This window comes from Cebus imitator, unplaced genomic scaffold (genome assembly GCF_001604975.1).
Source record: "Cebus imitator isolate Cc_AM_T3 unplaced genomic scaffold, Cebus_imitator-1.0 Scaffold299, whole genome shotgun sequence".
NCBI lineage: Eukaryota > Metazoa > Chordata > Mammalia > Primates > Cebidae > Cebus > Cebus imitator.
The window spans coordinates 766,272-784,463 of NW_016107614.1; the positions used below are offsets into that span (position 1 = coordinate 766,272).

Below are 18,192 nucleotides of genomic sequence, written 5' to 3' on the forward strand. Positions count from 1 at the left end.
ATCAACGCGGCTCGCGCGGCCGCCCCGGCCCTGCTTGGCGACGCCAGATCGCTATCTGGGGAGGAAACGGGAAGGCAGCGCCGCCGCTCGCTCCGCCACCTTCGGTCCTGCGCGCAGGGGTGGCCGCGGGGTCCTGGGCCTCCCCTCCCCCTTCTCGTTCCTTCCCGGCGCTGCCTCCCGAGAGACTCCCGCTTCCCTCCGGCCCGGGGCCCCCAGCGCCCAGCCAGGCGCCCTCTCCCCCCCTCGCCAGGCCCCGTTGCCTTCTGAAGGTTACGCGACGCAGCGGCGGAGCGCGGGGGGCGCCCGCCCTCGCCGCCGCCTGCGCCGCCGCCCACCCCAGTGCCCGCCGCGCCGCGCCGGGCTAGCCTGGCTGCCGGCTGCTGCCACCGCAATCCCGGCTCCTAAATCAGCGCGGGGAGGCGCTCCCTCCCCACGCCCGGCTCCCCGGGCTCCCCGGGCTGCGATTGGCTGCGCAGGCGCCCCCCACCCCGGGCCCCCGGCTCCAGCTGCCGCACCATTGGCTGCGGGCCTCCGCCAGCCTTTACATAAGCCCGGGCGCGCTCGAGTGGAGTTGTATAAAGCCAGCGCGCGGCGTCGGGGCGGGAGGCTTGAGGCCAGCCCGGGACCCGGGCTGGAAGCTAGCAGGCGGCGGCGCCGGCGGCAGAGTCGGCGGCGAGCGTCCGCTTCCCACGCCCCCAGGCGGCGGGGCGGAGAGAGGGAGGATGGCTCCGAGCGCTGACCTCGGCGTGAGTACCCTCACTGGTGCCCCCCACCCTCAGGCAGAGAAAGTTTCTCCAGCCCCGCGCGCCCCCCACCGGATCCGCCCGCGAGGGTAGCTGGGACGCCGCCCGAGAACCCGGGAAGACCGGGATCGCGAAGGCGGTGGCTTCGCTCCTAACTTGCTGGAAGGCGCTGGACTCGATTGGCGCGCTGAGCCTCCCCCGCGGGCTGGGGGCGAGGCGGGAGCCAGGTTGGATGCGGCGTAGAGGTGGGAGCTGAGGTGTGGGGGCGACAGCCCGCAGCTGGCAGAGAAGGTGTTGGGGGCGCTCTGGAGGTCAGCTGTCGGGGGAGGGGGCCTCCGGGGCCGGGAGGGGGCGGAGCGGGTGAGGAGGGTGTGCTGGGGTATTGGGAGAGTCTCCTAGCCAGACAGGCTGAGATCCGGTCCGGGGAAGCCACTGGCCTCGGCCCAATGCCTACGCTTCCAGGCTGGGAAGAGCCCTGGGGGCTGGCTCTTCCTCCCCTGGGAAGCCGAGCTCCTGGGAACAGCGCTGGGTGGCAGAGCCAGCCCCGCGCGCAGCGTAGCTGCTGGCCGCCTTATGTTGGACGAGGTGTGGTCTTCCCTTCAGGCTGCCTCAGGCAAGCCAGCTTCAAGCATTCCAGGGGAACCGTGAGTCCTCCTCGACCCTGTGGGGGCACCTGGAGGCTTTGATGGGGCAGCCAGGCCGAGCTTGGGGGCATGCCCAGCAATGCAGCGCGCTTCTTTGCAGTACAGTAGTTGGGAGCCCTGGTTAGTCCCGCTTCTGCAGAAACCAACTCAAGAATCCAGAGTCATCCCAGCCTGGATGGAAGCCTCCCAGAGTGGCGGGGAAATTCTCCTGGGGTTGAGAGCTTCCCCAGCTCTCAACTCGGGGTGTGTGTGTGTGGGGGGGGTCTTCCTCCGGGAATGACTAATGAATATTGCTGTTGTTGCTGCTGCTGGTGATGATGGTGGTGGTGGGTGCACCTAGTGAGGCTTCTGCACATTCCAGGATATGCTTCAGTTCTCCTGACAGGACACATTCTTGAGTCGCACTTGAGGTATCTTCTGGGATGGGTGCAGGACTTTCCATGTGAAGCCAGGTGGAAAAGAAGGGAAGAGAGCTCCAGGACAGAGAACAGTTGTACAGTACTGTCTTGAGTCAGGGGAGGACCCATGTGGGAAGAGATAAGCGATTGAGGGAGATTTGGAACCCAGACAACTTAGGGCTGGAGATGTCCAAGACTGAGTTAGAGCTCTTGAGAGAGTCACACAGTACCTCACTGTCAGTCATGGGGAGAGGTGGAGGCTGGAAAAGTGGGAGCATGGTGGCTGTTCCATTATGGTCCCTGAGAAAAGGTTCTCTCTCTCTCTGACTCAGTTAAGAACATCCTTCTAGCAGTAGGTCCTAAAGTCAATTTAAGAGGTAATGAAGGGAGTCGAGGTCTTGATGATGGCACAGAGGACCACAATTAGAAGAACATTCTAGTTTCTGGTCGGTACTAATGGACTCTGGAGAAGGTTGAAACTCTGTGTGGGGAGTCAGGGGTAACCTGCTTTGTGGCTGATCTTTTGGGGGTGAATCCTTTACCTTATCCCACCCATGAAAGTGGGTGATGTTCAGACTCCTGGGATAGCTGCTTCGGCCTGGAGATATTTTATGGGGGCTATGAATCCATATCCATCGTGGTCTGCCTGCAGTCAACATTTTTCTGCTGCATTTCCCAAGACCTTCTCTCCACTGGGGATTTGTGCAGCGAAATACCTGCTTATTGCTCTTTCTTCCCTTCTCCATCTGGGCTGCACCTGGTGTTCTGAACTCTGATGTTTATTCCTTGGCACCTTAATGTTTGGTTAAGACGTCCTACGGCTGCACAGGGGTGCCCCTGTGAATGTGTGGACCAATGGCCTGCATGATTCTAGGGAGTGAAACAAAGACTCTTATAGAAAGAACGCCACCAACCAGGAAGGCAGTCCTATTAAACAGCTTGTGACAGCCTCCCATGCACAAGCACTCCCTTGCTTCCCGTGCTGAGGCCCTGAAAGCATAAAGGTGGAGCAGATTCCTTGGTGTCCAGTAGGGGGCGCCAAAGGTACCTAGCTCAGGACCACTGACTTTCTCGCTTCTTGCCCTTCACTGGCTGTAGCAACTTAATGCTTTTAAGGCAGCTCAGGCTACAGCCTTCAACCACCATCACCTAATTGGAGTCCTTCTACCACAGGCTTCCTGGACTTCAGGTGGTCCTGTGGCTTCAGGTGCAATGGGGCAGGTGCAAGAACAACATTCCAAGGAGACAGAGCTGGTACACAGCCCCACCCGCCCTCCGCCATCGTTTCTTTGTGCTTGGTGCAGGTGTGTTCTTTGAACTCTTCAAGGGCTCATGGAGTTTCAGAACATTAGAGCCAGAAACAAGGCACTTTGGAGAGCATCTCATCCAACCCCATCCCATCCCAACACTCGCAGACACATTTCATTCACAGATGAGAAAACTGAAGCTGGATAAAAAAGCCAAGGTCACATGGCTGTTTGGTGGAAGACATGGAGCTGGGTCCTAGGACTCCTGGTGCTCCATTCAGAGCTGTTTCCTCTCCAGTGGCCTGCTTCCTCTTCACTATAAAGATGGACATACATTCTCTATACAGGAGGTACTCATAGTTACTGGCTGACCAGGCTTTGGTAAATGAATACATCTCATACAGTTGTGGAGATTCCCTTTGAATCTGTTTTTCAGAGTGAGGAGTTGAGGAGAAAATACAGTTCTAGTCATGGACATACACAGGTCATAGAAATTCCTAATGATTTTTCTGTCCCTCTACAATCTGGTTTCATTATTCCAAGTGGTGTTTTAAGCAAAAGTCATGCAAGTCCAGGTTTCTGTCTGTGTACTTAGGAGTCAGAAGTGCTGCGTCCCTCACTGCGGTCTTGGAACCCAGGTCTGGAGCGCCAAGGAATGCGGGCGTGGAGTCTCTCTGTCTTGCAGTCACACCGCTGCTGGTGAGACCTCCCAGACTCAGATTCTAGATGGACTGGAGAATTTCCAAAGAGTATTTGTCTATTTCCCCCATCCTTGTTGCTCCTAGCTCAAGGTCAGAGTGCTAGGACATTCTATTTTTGCAAAATCCTTATGTTTGGGCTTCTTGGGTGACCTGGAAGAGATCACCATTTCCATTGCCCTTTCTACTGTTCCGAGAGCCTGGCTGTCGACACCTGAGCTGGGCTCTGGGAAGGAGGTTTGTTGAGTGGCCTGTGGGCTGCCCCCTTTGTTCTCATCTCGCCACCTGGCTTCTTTGCACACTGGACGGACTTCCTCCTGGTTCTCCTCAGAGCCTCAGCAGACTTGGCGGCCTACCCTCCTGAGAAACCCACTGCTGCCAAGCCAGAATCCTGAGAGGCGGAATCCACTTCCCTCCTGAAGGCTCACGAAAGGGTTGCTTGTTGCCAGGGAAGATGCTCGAGTCCCCTCCTCTCCTTCATCCTCACAGAAGATGAAGTTGGGGCTTTATCTCCAGGGAGAAGAGGGAGGTGGCAGGATCACGTGGACCACCTGAGAGCAAAAGCCCCTCTCTTTAAACTGGAGTCTTAAGAGACTGTGCTTGAGATCTCACCAGCTCCTAGCTTCAGCTGGCGAAATGAGCCACATTCTCAAGGCTTGGTCTAGTTCTGGATAAGACCAGAGGAATATACTTACGTAAAACATAGCTATAGCACAAGTTCTCTGGACTTTGCTTTGAATGGGGGAGTGGGTATAGAGCTTGAGAAGTGGCATTAGACTTTGAGAAACAGGAAGTTGTCCACTGGGGCTCTTATGAGCCCCACCGGATGGCTGAGCCTTCCCCTTCTCATTGTAATGGTAAGGATATAGGCTTAGAATCTGGTCTCCGCTTGCTGAGACCTTAAACAAACCATTTAACTTCTGCAAGCCTCAGTTTCCTTCTCTGCTAAACGGTGAGGCTGACAACTGTGTGATGAGCATAGGGGAGGGAGATAGTCTTTAGTGTTCCTCTGCCCTTGGTAAGAGGTAAAGAGGTATTCAGTTGGAAGGGAATATTATTGCCGAATCACTGGGAACCCCCAGAGTCTTCTTTTTCCCAGCGAGTGAGCCTGAGTGTCCAGGTTTGCACAGCAGCCTCTGTTCACAGCAACATCTGGGCTGATGGGCAAGGCCTTCTTGGCAGGGCTCTCTCCTTGCCTCTTTCCCTCCCCCACCTCTGGGTTTTCACTTTGGGGTCCTGCCATGCCTGGGGAAAATAAATTTTACAGGTCCCAGGATAATTCTGAATGTGATGGAGGACCCTGCGCTATTGATTCCTAAGGAAGGATCTTTCTGCTGGGAGAAGCCTTCCTCGGAGCCCAGTGATTTAAGAGTGCTGACAAATTCGTGCTCGCTGAGCCTCCTGCAGGCTGCAGATACAGGCTTCCAGGCCAGCCTGGGCTCTGCTAGGGATTTCTGGAGAGCCTGGCTGGTTGCTTAGGGGACATAAACCTGTGAACTCTCCTTAGGAGAAAGTATGAAATCAATTGGTTCATTATCACACCAAACACACCCCAGACCACTTAGGGCATTTAAGAAACGAGAAGTAGCAAAGGACCGAGAGGTTGTCTTTGAAAAGTGTACAGAAAGGTGTGAGAGCATTGGGGAAAAGGAAGGGAGAGGAAGACCTTTATTCCACTGAACCACTCATGATTTTGACCTTATTGAAGTCCTTGAATGGCTACTAGAGGGGTTATTTGGTTCCCCCTCCCAGATATTTGGCAGTGTGTGTAGACATTTTTTCTTGTTACAACTGGGGAACGGAGTGCTATGAGTCTCCACTAGGCAGAGACCAGGGATGCTGCTGACCATCCTACAGTGCACAGAACACGCCACACAGCAAGGAATTATCTGGCCCCAAATGTCAGTAATGCCAAGATTGGGAAATCCAGGACTGGAGCATTGTGGCACAGAATCACAGCACATCAGAGGTGGGAGGGATTTTAGACGTACTCTCATGCAGTTCTCCCACTTCACGGCTAAAGACACTGAGATCCAGAGAGGAGAGGGAACCAGCCGGGATCGCGCTGCAGGCACGTGATCTGCTCCCTCCTGAGACCGTCTTACTCAGATTCCTCCAGAGTTGTGAAAATTAAATGTGAGCTGTGAAAACAAAAATAAATAGAAAATATTTATAGAGACTATATTAATATTTCTATTATTAAGAATTGGGAGTTTGGAAAGTTCTATTTCTGGCTATGCCACTGACTCATTGTGTAATATTAGACAAATCATTCTCCCACCCCCATGTCTCTCTGTGAGTATGTGTGTGTGTGTGGTGGGGAGGTGGTCTTAGCAAAAAAATAAATAAATAAGTATATTATAATCATTCTCTTTAGAGAAAAATCCAAAGATTTGCCCTTCAAAAACCCTAGGCACTTAAAAAAAAATAAAAATTTTCCTTGAAAGAAATCACGTTGACTTCGTAAGAAGCAAAGCATTTACTTCTTGGAAAAATTCCAGTACCCTGGCCCTGTAAGTTGGTTCCAACCCAGGGAATCTGATCAACATCCTGAGGAGAAACTGATAGCTCCATAAATGACAAGAGGCTGGATATGTTCCTCACTCCCTGTGAGAAAGGGAGATGGCGACTTCCCCTCCATCCTTTCCTGCTCAACCCTCCTGGCCCAGGAAGTGCTACAAGGAACTTCAGTGAGGGATGGGAAGGTGTGTCATTAATTAGTGAAACCTTGTTTACTTAACAGACATATTCTTTAAGAGCTCTTCCAAGGGACATTTTGACATATTGCTTTAATTAGCTACGGAAGAATTGAGAGTGCAGAGCGTATTAAATGACCCGCTCTGTTGTTTCCAGTTACTCTTATCTTTGTTTGCACCCGACAAGTACAGTGACAAGGTCATGGGAATCACTGCTGAGCTTTGGGAGCGTCCCAGTGACCTGAGGAGGAACGGCAGGACTTCTTTCTTCCCTTACATCAGCCTTCACCTACCTAGAGAGCAGCCACATCAGTGGAGATTCCTGCTTTGGCATTCCAGCCCTCTTTTGATGTGGATGTGTCTTAAAGGAAGCATTGTGTTGTGCAAATCTTAACACAGCTCTTAGGAAGGGGAGCAGGCCTGAGAGCTGGAAGTTCCCCCTCCCAAAAGGGCAGAGGAGCTCTTTCCTGTAGGATTGGTGGGAACAGCCTTGGTTGGTGTTCTTCACATGAGGTCTCACCCTGGTCTTGTCCTCCTTGTGCTCAGGATCAGAGGTAGGAAGTCACTTGAGGTTCCCCTGAGAGGACTGAGGTGACATCCCTCCCTTCCCACATGAGAGTATCACTATGTAGATTCCTGCCATGAATCCTCTACATGTCCTGAAGCAGGTCCCTTAGGCTCTGGAGGTCAGTCCCTGTAATCGGAAGAGCTGGGTGGCAGGCTCTTTCCGTTACTGGCAGTCTCTTCCTCTAAGGGGTGGCATATTGCCTTTCACCTGGTCTCTAAGAACAGGCTCTTTCTTAGAAATCGTCATCATGTACCTCTCATCTGAGAAGCTGTGTATATCCAAAGAGGCTTTTTCAGGTAGAGAAATAAGAGTCCTCCAGGAGAAATGCTGCCTTGTAAACAGTATGAGGAAGACACTGTCATTTGTTCTCAGCCACAGATTCAGTGCCTAGCCTGGCACTTGGCATGTGGAAGGGCTCCGTAGGTGCTCAGTGGGTGCACAAATGAGTAAGTGAATGTTGGTGACCATTCTGGGGCAGAAGTGGTCCTTAGTATTCGATTGGATCTCCAAGCCTGCCTTCCATCTAGCTCCTTCCCAGAGCTGGCACAAGGACTATGTAAATCTCCAAAGGAACCTGATCAAGCAGCGCCTGAGGACTCCAGGCAAGGCCCACTCCCGGAGATGGTGGCCGGCTCTGAGCCTGGAGCAGGGAGCGTTTCTCTTCCTCCTTACCTCCCTTTGCTGTTCTCATTCTCCTTCCCGCCCCATTCCCACCTGGCTGCTGCAGGGAAGCTCAGCGCAGGTTTACTTTGCTTGAAGCTGATAGGCTACATAGAAACTTGGACTTCCACTGGAGACAAGCTAGGAAGTGAATCACAAAAAGATATCTGGGAGGATGCTTTTAAATAGCAGAGTCCACTAATGCGTTTTAAATTATTTAGGGAAAACACTTGACCCATAGACAATTAGGTCTGGAAAAGAGCTTTGGAGGATACAGTGCCCCGCCCCACCCCTGCCCCAGGATGTTCAAATCTTCTCTGTGATACTCTCACTCACTTTTCGGAAACATGGTCTATCCATGCTGCACACTGCTGCCCAAAGCCTAAAACGCCCTTTCAAAAATGCAAGTCTGATCCTGTCTCCACCCAACTTCAAAACTTCCCACATAGTGTGACTCCAAGGTCCTTGCGGTGGCATAGCAGGCTCTCCAGGCCCCAGCTGCTGCCCCACACAAGACCGCATCTCCACCCTTGTCCCCACCTTCCCCTCTTCTCTCTCCCTCCACCCCATATCCCAGACCTTGCATTCCAGCAGCAACAAATGCATTCACAGCAGGTACCAAGCTGTCTCCATGATCCCTAGGTCTCCATCACCTAGAATCCAATTCACCATCTCCAGAGAGCCTTTTCTCCTGCTCTTCCCACCACCTCCTTAGTTAATCCCTCCCTCCTATGACCTATGTCTGTACTTTGTGTCTGTTTTTCTTTTCTTTTTTGAGATGAAGATTTGCTCTTGTGCCCAGGCTAGACTGCAATGGCATGATCTTGGCTCACTGCAACCTCTGCCTCCTGGGTTCAAGCAATTCTCCTGCCTCAGCCTCCCAAGAAGCTGGAATTACAGGCATGCGCCACCATGCCCGGCTAATTTTATGTTTTTAATAGAGACAGGGTTTCTCCATGTTGGTGAGGCTGGTCTCAAACTCTCAACCTCAGGTGATCTGCCCACCTCGGCCTCCCAAAGTGCTGGCATTACAGGCGTGAGCCATCACTCCAGGCCTACTTTGTACCTGTACCTGTTTCTACTCTGAGCTTCTCCCACTGAATTGTGTCTCACCCAGGATAGACTGTAAGCTCCTTGAGGTCAGGGACTAGGTCTTTTTCATCATTTCTAACCTGGCCCATAGGCATCTTCTCAATGTTTGAAGAACGAATGTGTATAGCATAGCATGCTAAGGGGTTCTGTGCTGAGGAAGCAATATTTAAGGAGTCAAAGAACTCCATCAGGGTCCCCTAGACAAATTAGTTGCAGAAGCAAACCTATTCCTCAAAGTCTCATAGTCCAGAGCATTCCATTCAACATTTGGCAACTACTCCTGGAAAGGGGGCACAGAGCAGGCCTGGCCTCCATCTCCTGAGACACATTCATGCAGCCCGCAAACATTTATTAGTAGTAGTAATAGTGTGATTATTGGTGCCGTTACCTACCATGTGTGGACTTTGTCTGTGCCAGGCATTACGCTCAGCACTTAACACACATTCATCTCATTTCATTCTCACAGCAACCCGATAAACATTATTTCCCATTTTACAGAACAGGAAGCCTGAGCAGTTAATAGAACCTATTAAGAACCTGCTGTGACTTCTGCATAAGGCTAGGAGACTCCATTTGTCCTCTCACTTTCAGAAACACCATTTCATTAGCCCACCGGCCTCTGTGGCACTTCCTGACCTGGGTCCCCTGAGGTTTTGTCTGCCTTTTTCTGAAGCAAGCCCGGGTCTCCTGTCTATGAGTGCTGCTGCAGGCAGTGTCTAGAGCTGTCTCCAGGCAGAGGGGAGGAAGAGGAAGACGTACATTTTCTTGGTGCTGGGGAAAATGCATAGAACATGGCACCTTCTGGGGGGTAGGGAGTTACAGAGGTCTGGAGTTTTTCTCTTAGGCTGGCCATATAGAGGGCAAGGCAGGAGACGGGGTGGAGAAATAGAAGCATTAGAATGTATGCTGATGCCATACATTACCAAAAACTTCATCTTGTTCTCAGCTGTTTTCCTAGTGCCCAGAGCAGTACCTGACATAGAGTAGATGCACAATAAATAATGAATGAATGAATGAGTGAATGAATGAATGAGTGAGTGAATGAATGAGTGAATGAATGAATGAATGAATGAATGAGTGAGTGAATGGTGGCCTCCAGTGTTCTCTCTCACTTGGGCCACGGTATTTGCCTCCTAACTGGCTTCTTTGCTTCCAGCCCAGCCTTCTCATGACCTTCTCCACACTGTACTGACACAGTATTCCTTCTAACACACCTCTCTGGCCGTGGCATTCCCTGACCTACTGGGCCTGTGTCACTCACGAGGCCTCCAATGTCTTTGCCAGCCTCCTTTGCTGCACTTCTTCCCATCAGGTCAGGTGTTCTGCCCCTGCCCGGAGCTCCAGCCCTGCAGAGCCTCACTGCACTACACAAAGCTGCACATCTCCCATGCAACTGCTCCCTCAGCCTAGAGCACTCTCTCCACCTTGTTCCTCTGGCCCACCTGGCGTTGCCTCTCTTAGGCCTTCCCCAGCTTTCCCAGGTAGAGATGGTAGCTCTTTTCACTGTGTTGCCATCTCACTTTGTTAAGGCAAATTTGATGTCATGAGAGAAACTATTCAGTATGGCGTAGAAGAATCCTGGCACTCGTTTGCTTAGGCATACATCAGGATCCACCAGGTACTAGCTGTGTGACCTTGGGCAAATTACTTACCCTCTCTGTGCCTTAGTTTTCTTATCTGGGGACAGTCATAGTTCTTCTCTCACAGCGTTACTATGCAGATTAAGTGGGTCATTCGTGTGAGTGGTTAGAGTAGTGCCTGGCACGTGGTCAGTGGTAGATATGTGTTATTATTGTTACTGTCCATTCCTTGTAAGTACCATTATGTTATTATTGCTACTGTCCATTCCATAGTAAGTACCCTTACTATGCAAAATTGCAGTTATATGCCTCTCTGTGTGCCTGGTGTACGGAGTCCATATGAAGATCCACACGACCCACTCTAGGATTTAGGAAGGGAGCTCTGACAGCATGTGGAAGTGGGAAGAGGGGAGAGGAGGGGAGGGAAGCAGTTAGCAGGTATTGCTATTGTTCAGGTGAGGGAGAAAGGGGCAGATCCCCCACAGGAGGGGTGGAAAGACTGAGCAGCTTTGAGAGAGATTTGTGAAGCAGAATAGACTCTGGGATTCAGTGGGTGTGAAGAATGAAGAGGCAGCAGAGATGATGCCAGATTTCCAGCCTGAGTGACAGTGCTGGGGTTTGAAGGGGCCCGATGAATAGCATCCCACTCCCCGACTCAGATTCAGGACCAACTGAGAGAAAGGATGAGAGAGGTGGGGCTCAGGCAGGTGGGGATGGAAATGCCACCTTTATTGCAGAGGCAGCTGTCTGGAAGGCCAGGTTCCCACCCTGGGCCCCCAGGGCTTGCTGACACCTTACCCCTGACCACTGCAGGCTTCCCCATGGGTGGGGGCAGGGCAGAGCCTGCCTGGCCAAGCTCCCTACATGGCAGAGTGGCCCTTGCAAGAGCGTTCTTCGATCCCAGTTCTTTCAAACTGGCCAGTTCTTTCAGTCTCCCTCCCTTGGGAGGAGGGAGCTGAGTAAAGAGGGAGGCCCAGGATGTCTGTCTAGCTAAGGTTTCTCCATCTCAGCGCTGCTGACATTTTGGGCTGAATGTCAACGCGGGGGCTGTCCTGTGCATTGTAGACACTGAGCAGCATCCCATGCCTCTACCCACTAGATTCTAGTAGCACCCCTTCCCTGGTTGGGACAACCAAAAATGTCCCCAGATATTGCCAAATGCCCCTGGGGCCAGAGGGCAACAAAATCGCCCTGGTGGAGAACCACTGCTCTAGTCTGATGGAAGCACCTTGGGCTGGAAACACGTGGTGTGGGGAAATGGGTGCTGCCTCCCATCTTATAAGCCAGGTGGCAGGGCCTGTAGATAGGGAAGGACAGGTTGGGTGAAGGCTGGGTCCTCCCGGCCTTTGCAGAGTCGGCTCTCTCTTTTGCTTTCCTTCCTGCTCCTCCTCCTGCCTCTCCTTGTCCAGCTAACTTCATGGCATCCTCAGAGTCCAGCTACGGCCCCTCCCTCTAAAAAGCACTCCCCAGCTACCCCTACTAGCTAACTTAGACTTGTCTATGCTCCCTTCTCCGCAGCACCCCTCACCCTATATTGCAAATGGTGAGCAACTTTCTTGCTGTGACCCCAGCGCCTAGCACAATGCCAGGGTCAGCGAGGGGCCACAAGAAGTGTCGCAGGCAAAGACCCAGGCAGCTCCTGTTAGCTCTTCTCCAGAGCTGCTTGAGTTCCAGGAACTCTTTCGTGGGTGTCTTTGTGGAAGTGATGGCCCAGCCTGTGCGGGCAGAGTGTTCCTGTGGCTGCCTCTCTCCTTCATGTCTCAGCTCTCCTGCAAGTGTCTGAAAGGCTGTGTATTCTCTGCTTGTTCCCAACATCGGAAACATTTAGGCTTCTTGTTTTCGCGAGAGCCTGGGGTGTGGCCTTGGCTCTTTCCATAATTGCGAAATAACGGCTTGCCCCGAAAATTGCCCTGGAAGCCTCTCCCCACAGCTGCCTGACCCCACCTCAGAGAATCCAGGTTGCTTGGTTACCAGTTTCCAGACCCAATTCAGGAAAGTCCTGAGGCCATAGAAAACTGAGTTTGGCTTCATGGAACCCACAACTAGTGTCTAAAGACTCACCTTCCAGCTCTCTGCATCAGAGAAAGGGAACACGCAAGTTGGCTGCCTCCTGCCTGGCCCGGGAGAGGCCTTCCTGTCACTCACTTAACTCTTGAAATCTTGGCAGGTCATATGATCCCCATGGTACAGATGAGGATGCCAAAGACCAGCAAGATCAAGGAACAGACCCGAGGGCATGAGCCAGGCTGTGGTAGGGTTGAGATCCGAAGCCAGGTTGCTAACTGCAAGCATTGGTCTCATTCTTTTTTTCTTTGAGATGAGCATCTTGCTCTGTCATCCAGGCTGGAGTGCAGTGGCGCAATCTTGACTCACTCAACCTCAGCCTCCTGAGTAGCTGGGATTACAGGCGGCGCCACCACCACACCCGGCTAATTTTGTTGTGTTTTAATAGAGATGGGGTTTCACCATTTGGCCAAGCTGGTCTTGAACTCCTGACCTCAAGCAATCTGCCCACCTTGGCCTCCCAAAGTGCTGGGATTCCAGGCATGAGCCACCACGACCAACCTCTCTTTCTCTGTCTCTTCGCCTTGCTGGGAATTGTTCAAAAAGTTTGCTTATAGAGCATTTTTAAGAAATTATTGGCCAGGTGTGATGGCTCATGCCTGTAATCTCAGCACTTTGGAATGCCAATGAGGGAGAATTGCTTGAGCCCAGGAAGTTCAAGATCAGCCTGGGCAACATAGACGCTACCAAAAAAAAAAAAAAAAAAGCCAGGAGTCCGAGTACCCAACTGCAGTCCTAGGCCACTTGAGAGGCTGAGGTGAGACAATTGCTTGAGCCCAGGAGTTTGAGGCTGCAGTGAGCTATGATCATGCTACTGCACTCCAGCCTGGGTGACAGAGTGAGACCCTGTCTCAAAAATAAGAAAAGAAATTATTATTACAAAGCAATTCTCACAGCTTAAAACACAAGATTTCCCATCTCTGGCCCTTATGAAGTCCCTTCTTTTCGCCCTCTGCACACCTCCCCTGCAGAAGAAGCCCACGTCCCTTACCGAAGCACCCTGCCCACTGGCCCTGTGCCCCTCCGCCTTTGATATTTAGAGTCACCTCCTCATTGCCCTTACATGCGGTATTACACCGGAGATCACACGGCTGTTCCGCTGACAGTTGAGAGAGCTCCTTGAAGGCAAAGGCTGGGTTTTATTCATCTTTGCACTCCTAGGAGCTTCTGCATCTCTGCATGGAGTACTCTGTACTATGTACTTCTCTAGTGCTCCTCCTGTCAGAGAGTGCTGCTCCCAGTACTCTAATACATAGTAGGTGCTTGGTACACAAACATTCAAGAAAACAAAACAGTTCAATTCAAGCTACCTTTTCATTCTATTTTTAACCTTTCTACCTGTTTTCCCCAAGGATTCAGATGTTCACAGTGGTGTGACAAGAGGCTCCCTGAGTCAGCCACACAAAATGTGAGGTCACTCCTGGTGCTGGCTGCTCTTCTGCTTCAGGCAGTATCATCCTGCTCTGCTTTTTCCCGCTAAACTTTATATCCCCCCTCCTCCTTTGACACTCCCTAGATAAATAGATTTTCTTTATAGACTTCAACCAGCAGATGATGAATTTTGGTAGCAGATACATTTCTCACTTCAAATCAGATTGTAGCTTCTACTCCCATCTGGGGACCACGAGGCCGGGGCAGCGGTTCTCAGCCCAGACTGTCCATTAACATGATCTGGGCAGCTTCTAAAAATATACAGCGCTCAAACCCCCACCTCAGACCAGTTCAATCAGAAGCTGGGGAAGGGACCTGGATGGTGGCATATTTCTAAACACCTCCACCCCAGGTGGTTCTGTTGGGCAGCTAGGGTTCAGAGCCACCAGCCTAGAGCCTCATATCACCTGAGAGCTTCCTGGGAATGCAGGCTTTCAGGGGCCACCCCACACCTACCGAATCCAAATCTGTATTTTCAACATGACCCTCAGGTGATCAGTAAGCACATTGCTGTTTGAGGAGCATTTCTTTAGAGAAAGAACAGCTTTTGAACAACTATGACAAATTGCAAGCAGTTTCTGTCGATTCATGTTATCAATTGGACATACTCATTCCCGCGCTTACTTAACACATGTTAATAGAGCACCTGCTAGGTACCAGGCACTACAGTGGTTTCTGGGAACACAGTGGCATGTGTTTCTATCTTGCCCTGCAAATTCCTGCCCAGAACCCCTTCTTCCTAGGCTCTGCCCTTTGATGGGAGCTATCCTTCGTCTCCTTGACTTGACCTACCCTCCAGCATCAACCCTTCCCCTTCTCATGTCTTCAAAAAATTAGAGTCAGAATCCCTCTTTGTCATTCCCTGTCAATTGTAGTACTTTGATATTGAGCTGAAGACAGCCAGCACTTTGAATGTGTAAAGATAAACTGAGCCTGGGCAGCTCTGGAGATTGCATAGCCTAGGACTGATTTCAGCTCCTTAGATCTAGAGGCAGAGGAGAAGGTTCTGGAACCAGTCTTGTACCTTCACTGTAGTATATAGCCTGGTTTCAGGACCCTGGGAGCTACAGTATGGAATCTTGCTATTCAGTGTGTAGTTTATGGACCAACATCACCACCACCACCTGGGAGCTTGTTAGAAGTAGAGAATCTTGGGCTCCACTGCAGAGTCACTGAATCAGAATCCGCATTTTAGCAGGACCACCAGGTGATTCATACACACATTAAAGTTTGAGAAGCACTGATATAGAACAGTGCTCATGAAATTTTGCAATGTATTAGAATCATGTGGGAGCTTTTAAAAATCTGATATCCCCATGATTGTATGTTAACAGCAACAAAAATTTGACGCCCTCGTTACATCCTGTGCCAGTGAAGTCACAATACCTTGAGAGGAGACCCAGGAATTAGTATTTTTTTTATTGTGATGAAATACACAGAACATAAAACTTGCAATTTTAACCATATTTAAGTATATACTTTAGTGACGGTATGTACATTAACATTGTTGTACAATCATCACCACCATCCATCTTCCGAACTTCTTCATCTCCCAAACGGAAACTTCCATAATCCATTAAACACTAATTCTCATTCCTCCCTTTGCCCAGCCTCTGGCAACCACCATTCTGCTTTCTGCCTCTATGAATCTGACTACTCTGGATACCTCATAGAAATGGAACATACAGTATTTGTTCTTTTGTGACTGGCTTATTTCACTTAGGATAATGTCTTCAAGATTTACCCACCTTGTAGCATGTGTCAGAATTCCTTTCCTTTTATTTATTTTTTATTTTTTTCTTTCTTCCTATATAAAAGCAATTCCTTCCTTTTTAAAGCTGAATAACATTTCATTGTATGTATATATCACATTTTGTTTATCCATTTAACTGTTGATGGACACTTGGGATGCTACTACTTTTAGCTATTGTGAAGAATGCTTCTATGAACATGTATATACAAATATCTGTTCATGTCTCTTTTCTCAGTTCTTTCATGTACATGCCCAAGTGGAATTGCTAGATCATATGACAATTCTAACTGGAATTTTTTGAGGAATTGCCATACTGTTTTCCACAGCAGCTGCATTATTTTACATTTTCACCAGCAATGCACAAGGATTCCAATTTCTCTACATCCTCACCAACACTTATTTTCTGTTTTTGTTTTTTATCATAACAACCCTAATGGGTGTGGAATGGTATCTCATTGTGGTTTTGATTTGCATATCCCTAATGATTAGTGATGTTTCATGTGCTTATTGAGCATTTGTATATCTTTGGAGAAATGTCTATTCAAGTCCCTTATTGAACAGACAAAATAGTTTTTTTGTTGTTGTTGTTGTAGGAGTTCTTTATATATTCTGGATATTAATACCTTGTCAGATACATGATTTGCAAATATTTTTCTCCCATTCTGTGAGTTGCCTTTTCACTCTTTAGATAGTGTCCTTTGATGTACAAAAGTTTGCTAATTTTGATGCAATCTATTTTAGCTAGTTTTTCTTTTGTTGTCTATGCTTTTGCTATTTTATCCAAGAAACTATTGTCAGGCATGAGAATTTTTGTAAAGCTCCCTAGGTGATTCCAATGTACAGCCAAGATTGAGCAGTGTTTCTCAAATTTTAACATGCATTGGAATCATCTGAAATCTTGTTAAAATGCAGATTCTGATTTATTAGGTCTGGACTGGGATCTAAGATTCTGCATTTCCAACAAGCTCCTGAATGATGCTGATGGACTGGTCTGCCAACTGCTCTGAGTAGCCAGCGTGGAGAAGAGCATTTAAATGATTTCCTTTATCTGAACCCCCAAAAGAGGGTAAAATTATACTTACAGACCTTCTCCTAAGTTTCCTCACCATAACCATTGCCCAGTACACCATCGAGACAGCTCACTGCTTATCCCTGACCTTTCAAGGATACCAAGCAGCCCGGTGGGTGCAATGGGTGCCTTTGGCATGGCAGAGGAATGAAATGTAAAGGACCTATTCTCCCTGCTCCACTCTCTCCCTGGTCTCATGGGGAGGCCAGTCACTGCTTTACTTATGCTGGGTGAGTTCAGGGTCCACACTAATGATGGCTCGCTCCTCTCTGGCCTTGGCCCTTGTGAGATAACTACTGTAGAACCCTGCTGAAAAGCTTGTCTTGTTCAAAATATGTTTAATATGTTCAGAAATGAAAACCACATGGGTTGGCCTGAAGTTTATAGAAGCAGCTCAGGAGGGAAAAAACTGCTAAAGGTCTGAATCTAAAAAAAAAAAAAAAATCCTTTAATTCATCATAGAATTTTAGAGCTGGAAAAAACCTTCAGAGAATGCCAAACCTTCATTTTGGAAAAGAAAGCAGAGACCCAAAGAGGTCGTGACTTGTTTAAGGTCACCTAAGCAAAATAGAGGTCAGCCAATAGGTGCATTTTTGCTTTCTCATCTTGCTTTAGGTTATTTATCTGAAAATGGATAACACAGCAGCTACATCTTTCATATGTCTCCTTTAATTAAAAGAAAAAGTAAAACTCAAGAGGCTAGATCATGGTTCTTGACTCTTGGGGCCTTCATTAGAAAGGTTCTAATGATTAGAACTTTCAGGCTCATATTACCTGAATGGGACCAGCCTCCCTAGTGGCCGTGACCCAAATTGCAGATGTGGTGCCTGGGAGGAGCTAACTAGCTTCTAAAAGATATGTCAGTTGCTGCTTTTCTCTTCCATGCTCTTGCTGATGTTGTAAGCTGATCACAGCACTCTTTCCAGCCACTGCCAATCAATTGGATTTGGCCCTCAAGTTGAAACTCCTTTGCTGTCCACTAAAACAGAGGTCATCCCTTGAAAAGTCCAATGACCTTCAGATCCATGCTACATTTCAGCATGTCGACACTGGTTATTAAATACTCTTTAGTGTCCCATTTCCTCCCCTGTCCCCACCCAGCTGCTCATTAATCCAATTATGAGTTTCCTTTATCCAATCAAACTTCCTGCCAAGTCGCAGAGCTCTTGTAGTGATTCATGATATATTTGTCTCTAGTGATTAGAAAGCCCAGTGGAAGATGCTGTCTCATTCAGACATCTCTGTAATTTGGAATGACCTCAGTTTGGTAATGCCACACCCCACATGTGCCCTGTGAACACACTACAAGAACCTCCTTCCCAGTTTCTGCCCTACAATTGGAGCCTTGCTCCTCTCCAGCAAAGCATTTGGGAGGCTTCTGAATCAAGTCTGGCTTTGAAGGCAGTGCCCAGGTCCTTCATTTTGGTCTCTGGGTCCTTGAACAGCAAGCTCATTTGCTGGCGGGAGCATCTGTCTCCAAATGGGGAGACAGTCTTCAGATCTTCCTTGCTCTTCCCTTCATTAAGACATCAGCCTCACTCAGGCTTGC

The 18,192-nt window shown here is 49.5% G+C and overlaps 1 protein-coding gene across 4 annotated transcripts in view; it reads left to right on the plus strand.

Annotated features, from left to right (window-relative positions):
* Positions 1 to 372: 372 nt before the first annotated feature.
* CRTAC1 (cartilage acidic protein 1) overlaps positions 373 to 18,192 on the plus strand; it is a 161,937-nt gene continuing 144,117 nt past the window's right edge. For 3 of the 4 annotated variants that reach the window (XM_017502738.2, XM_017502739.2, XM_017502737.2), the window contains exon 1: positions 550 to 746. In XM_017502738.2, the coding sequence (XP_017358227.1) occupies positions 723 to 746 (24 nt within the window). In that variant the 5' untranslated portion in view covers positions 550 to 722. Of the gene's footprint in view, positions 747 to 18,192 lie in introns of all 4 variants that reach the window. The other variant, XM_017502736.1, reaches the window with a different exon arrangement.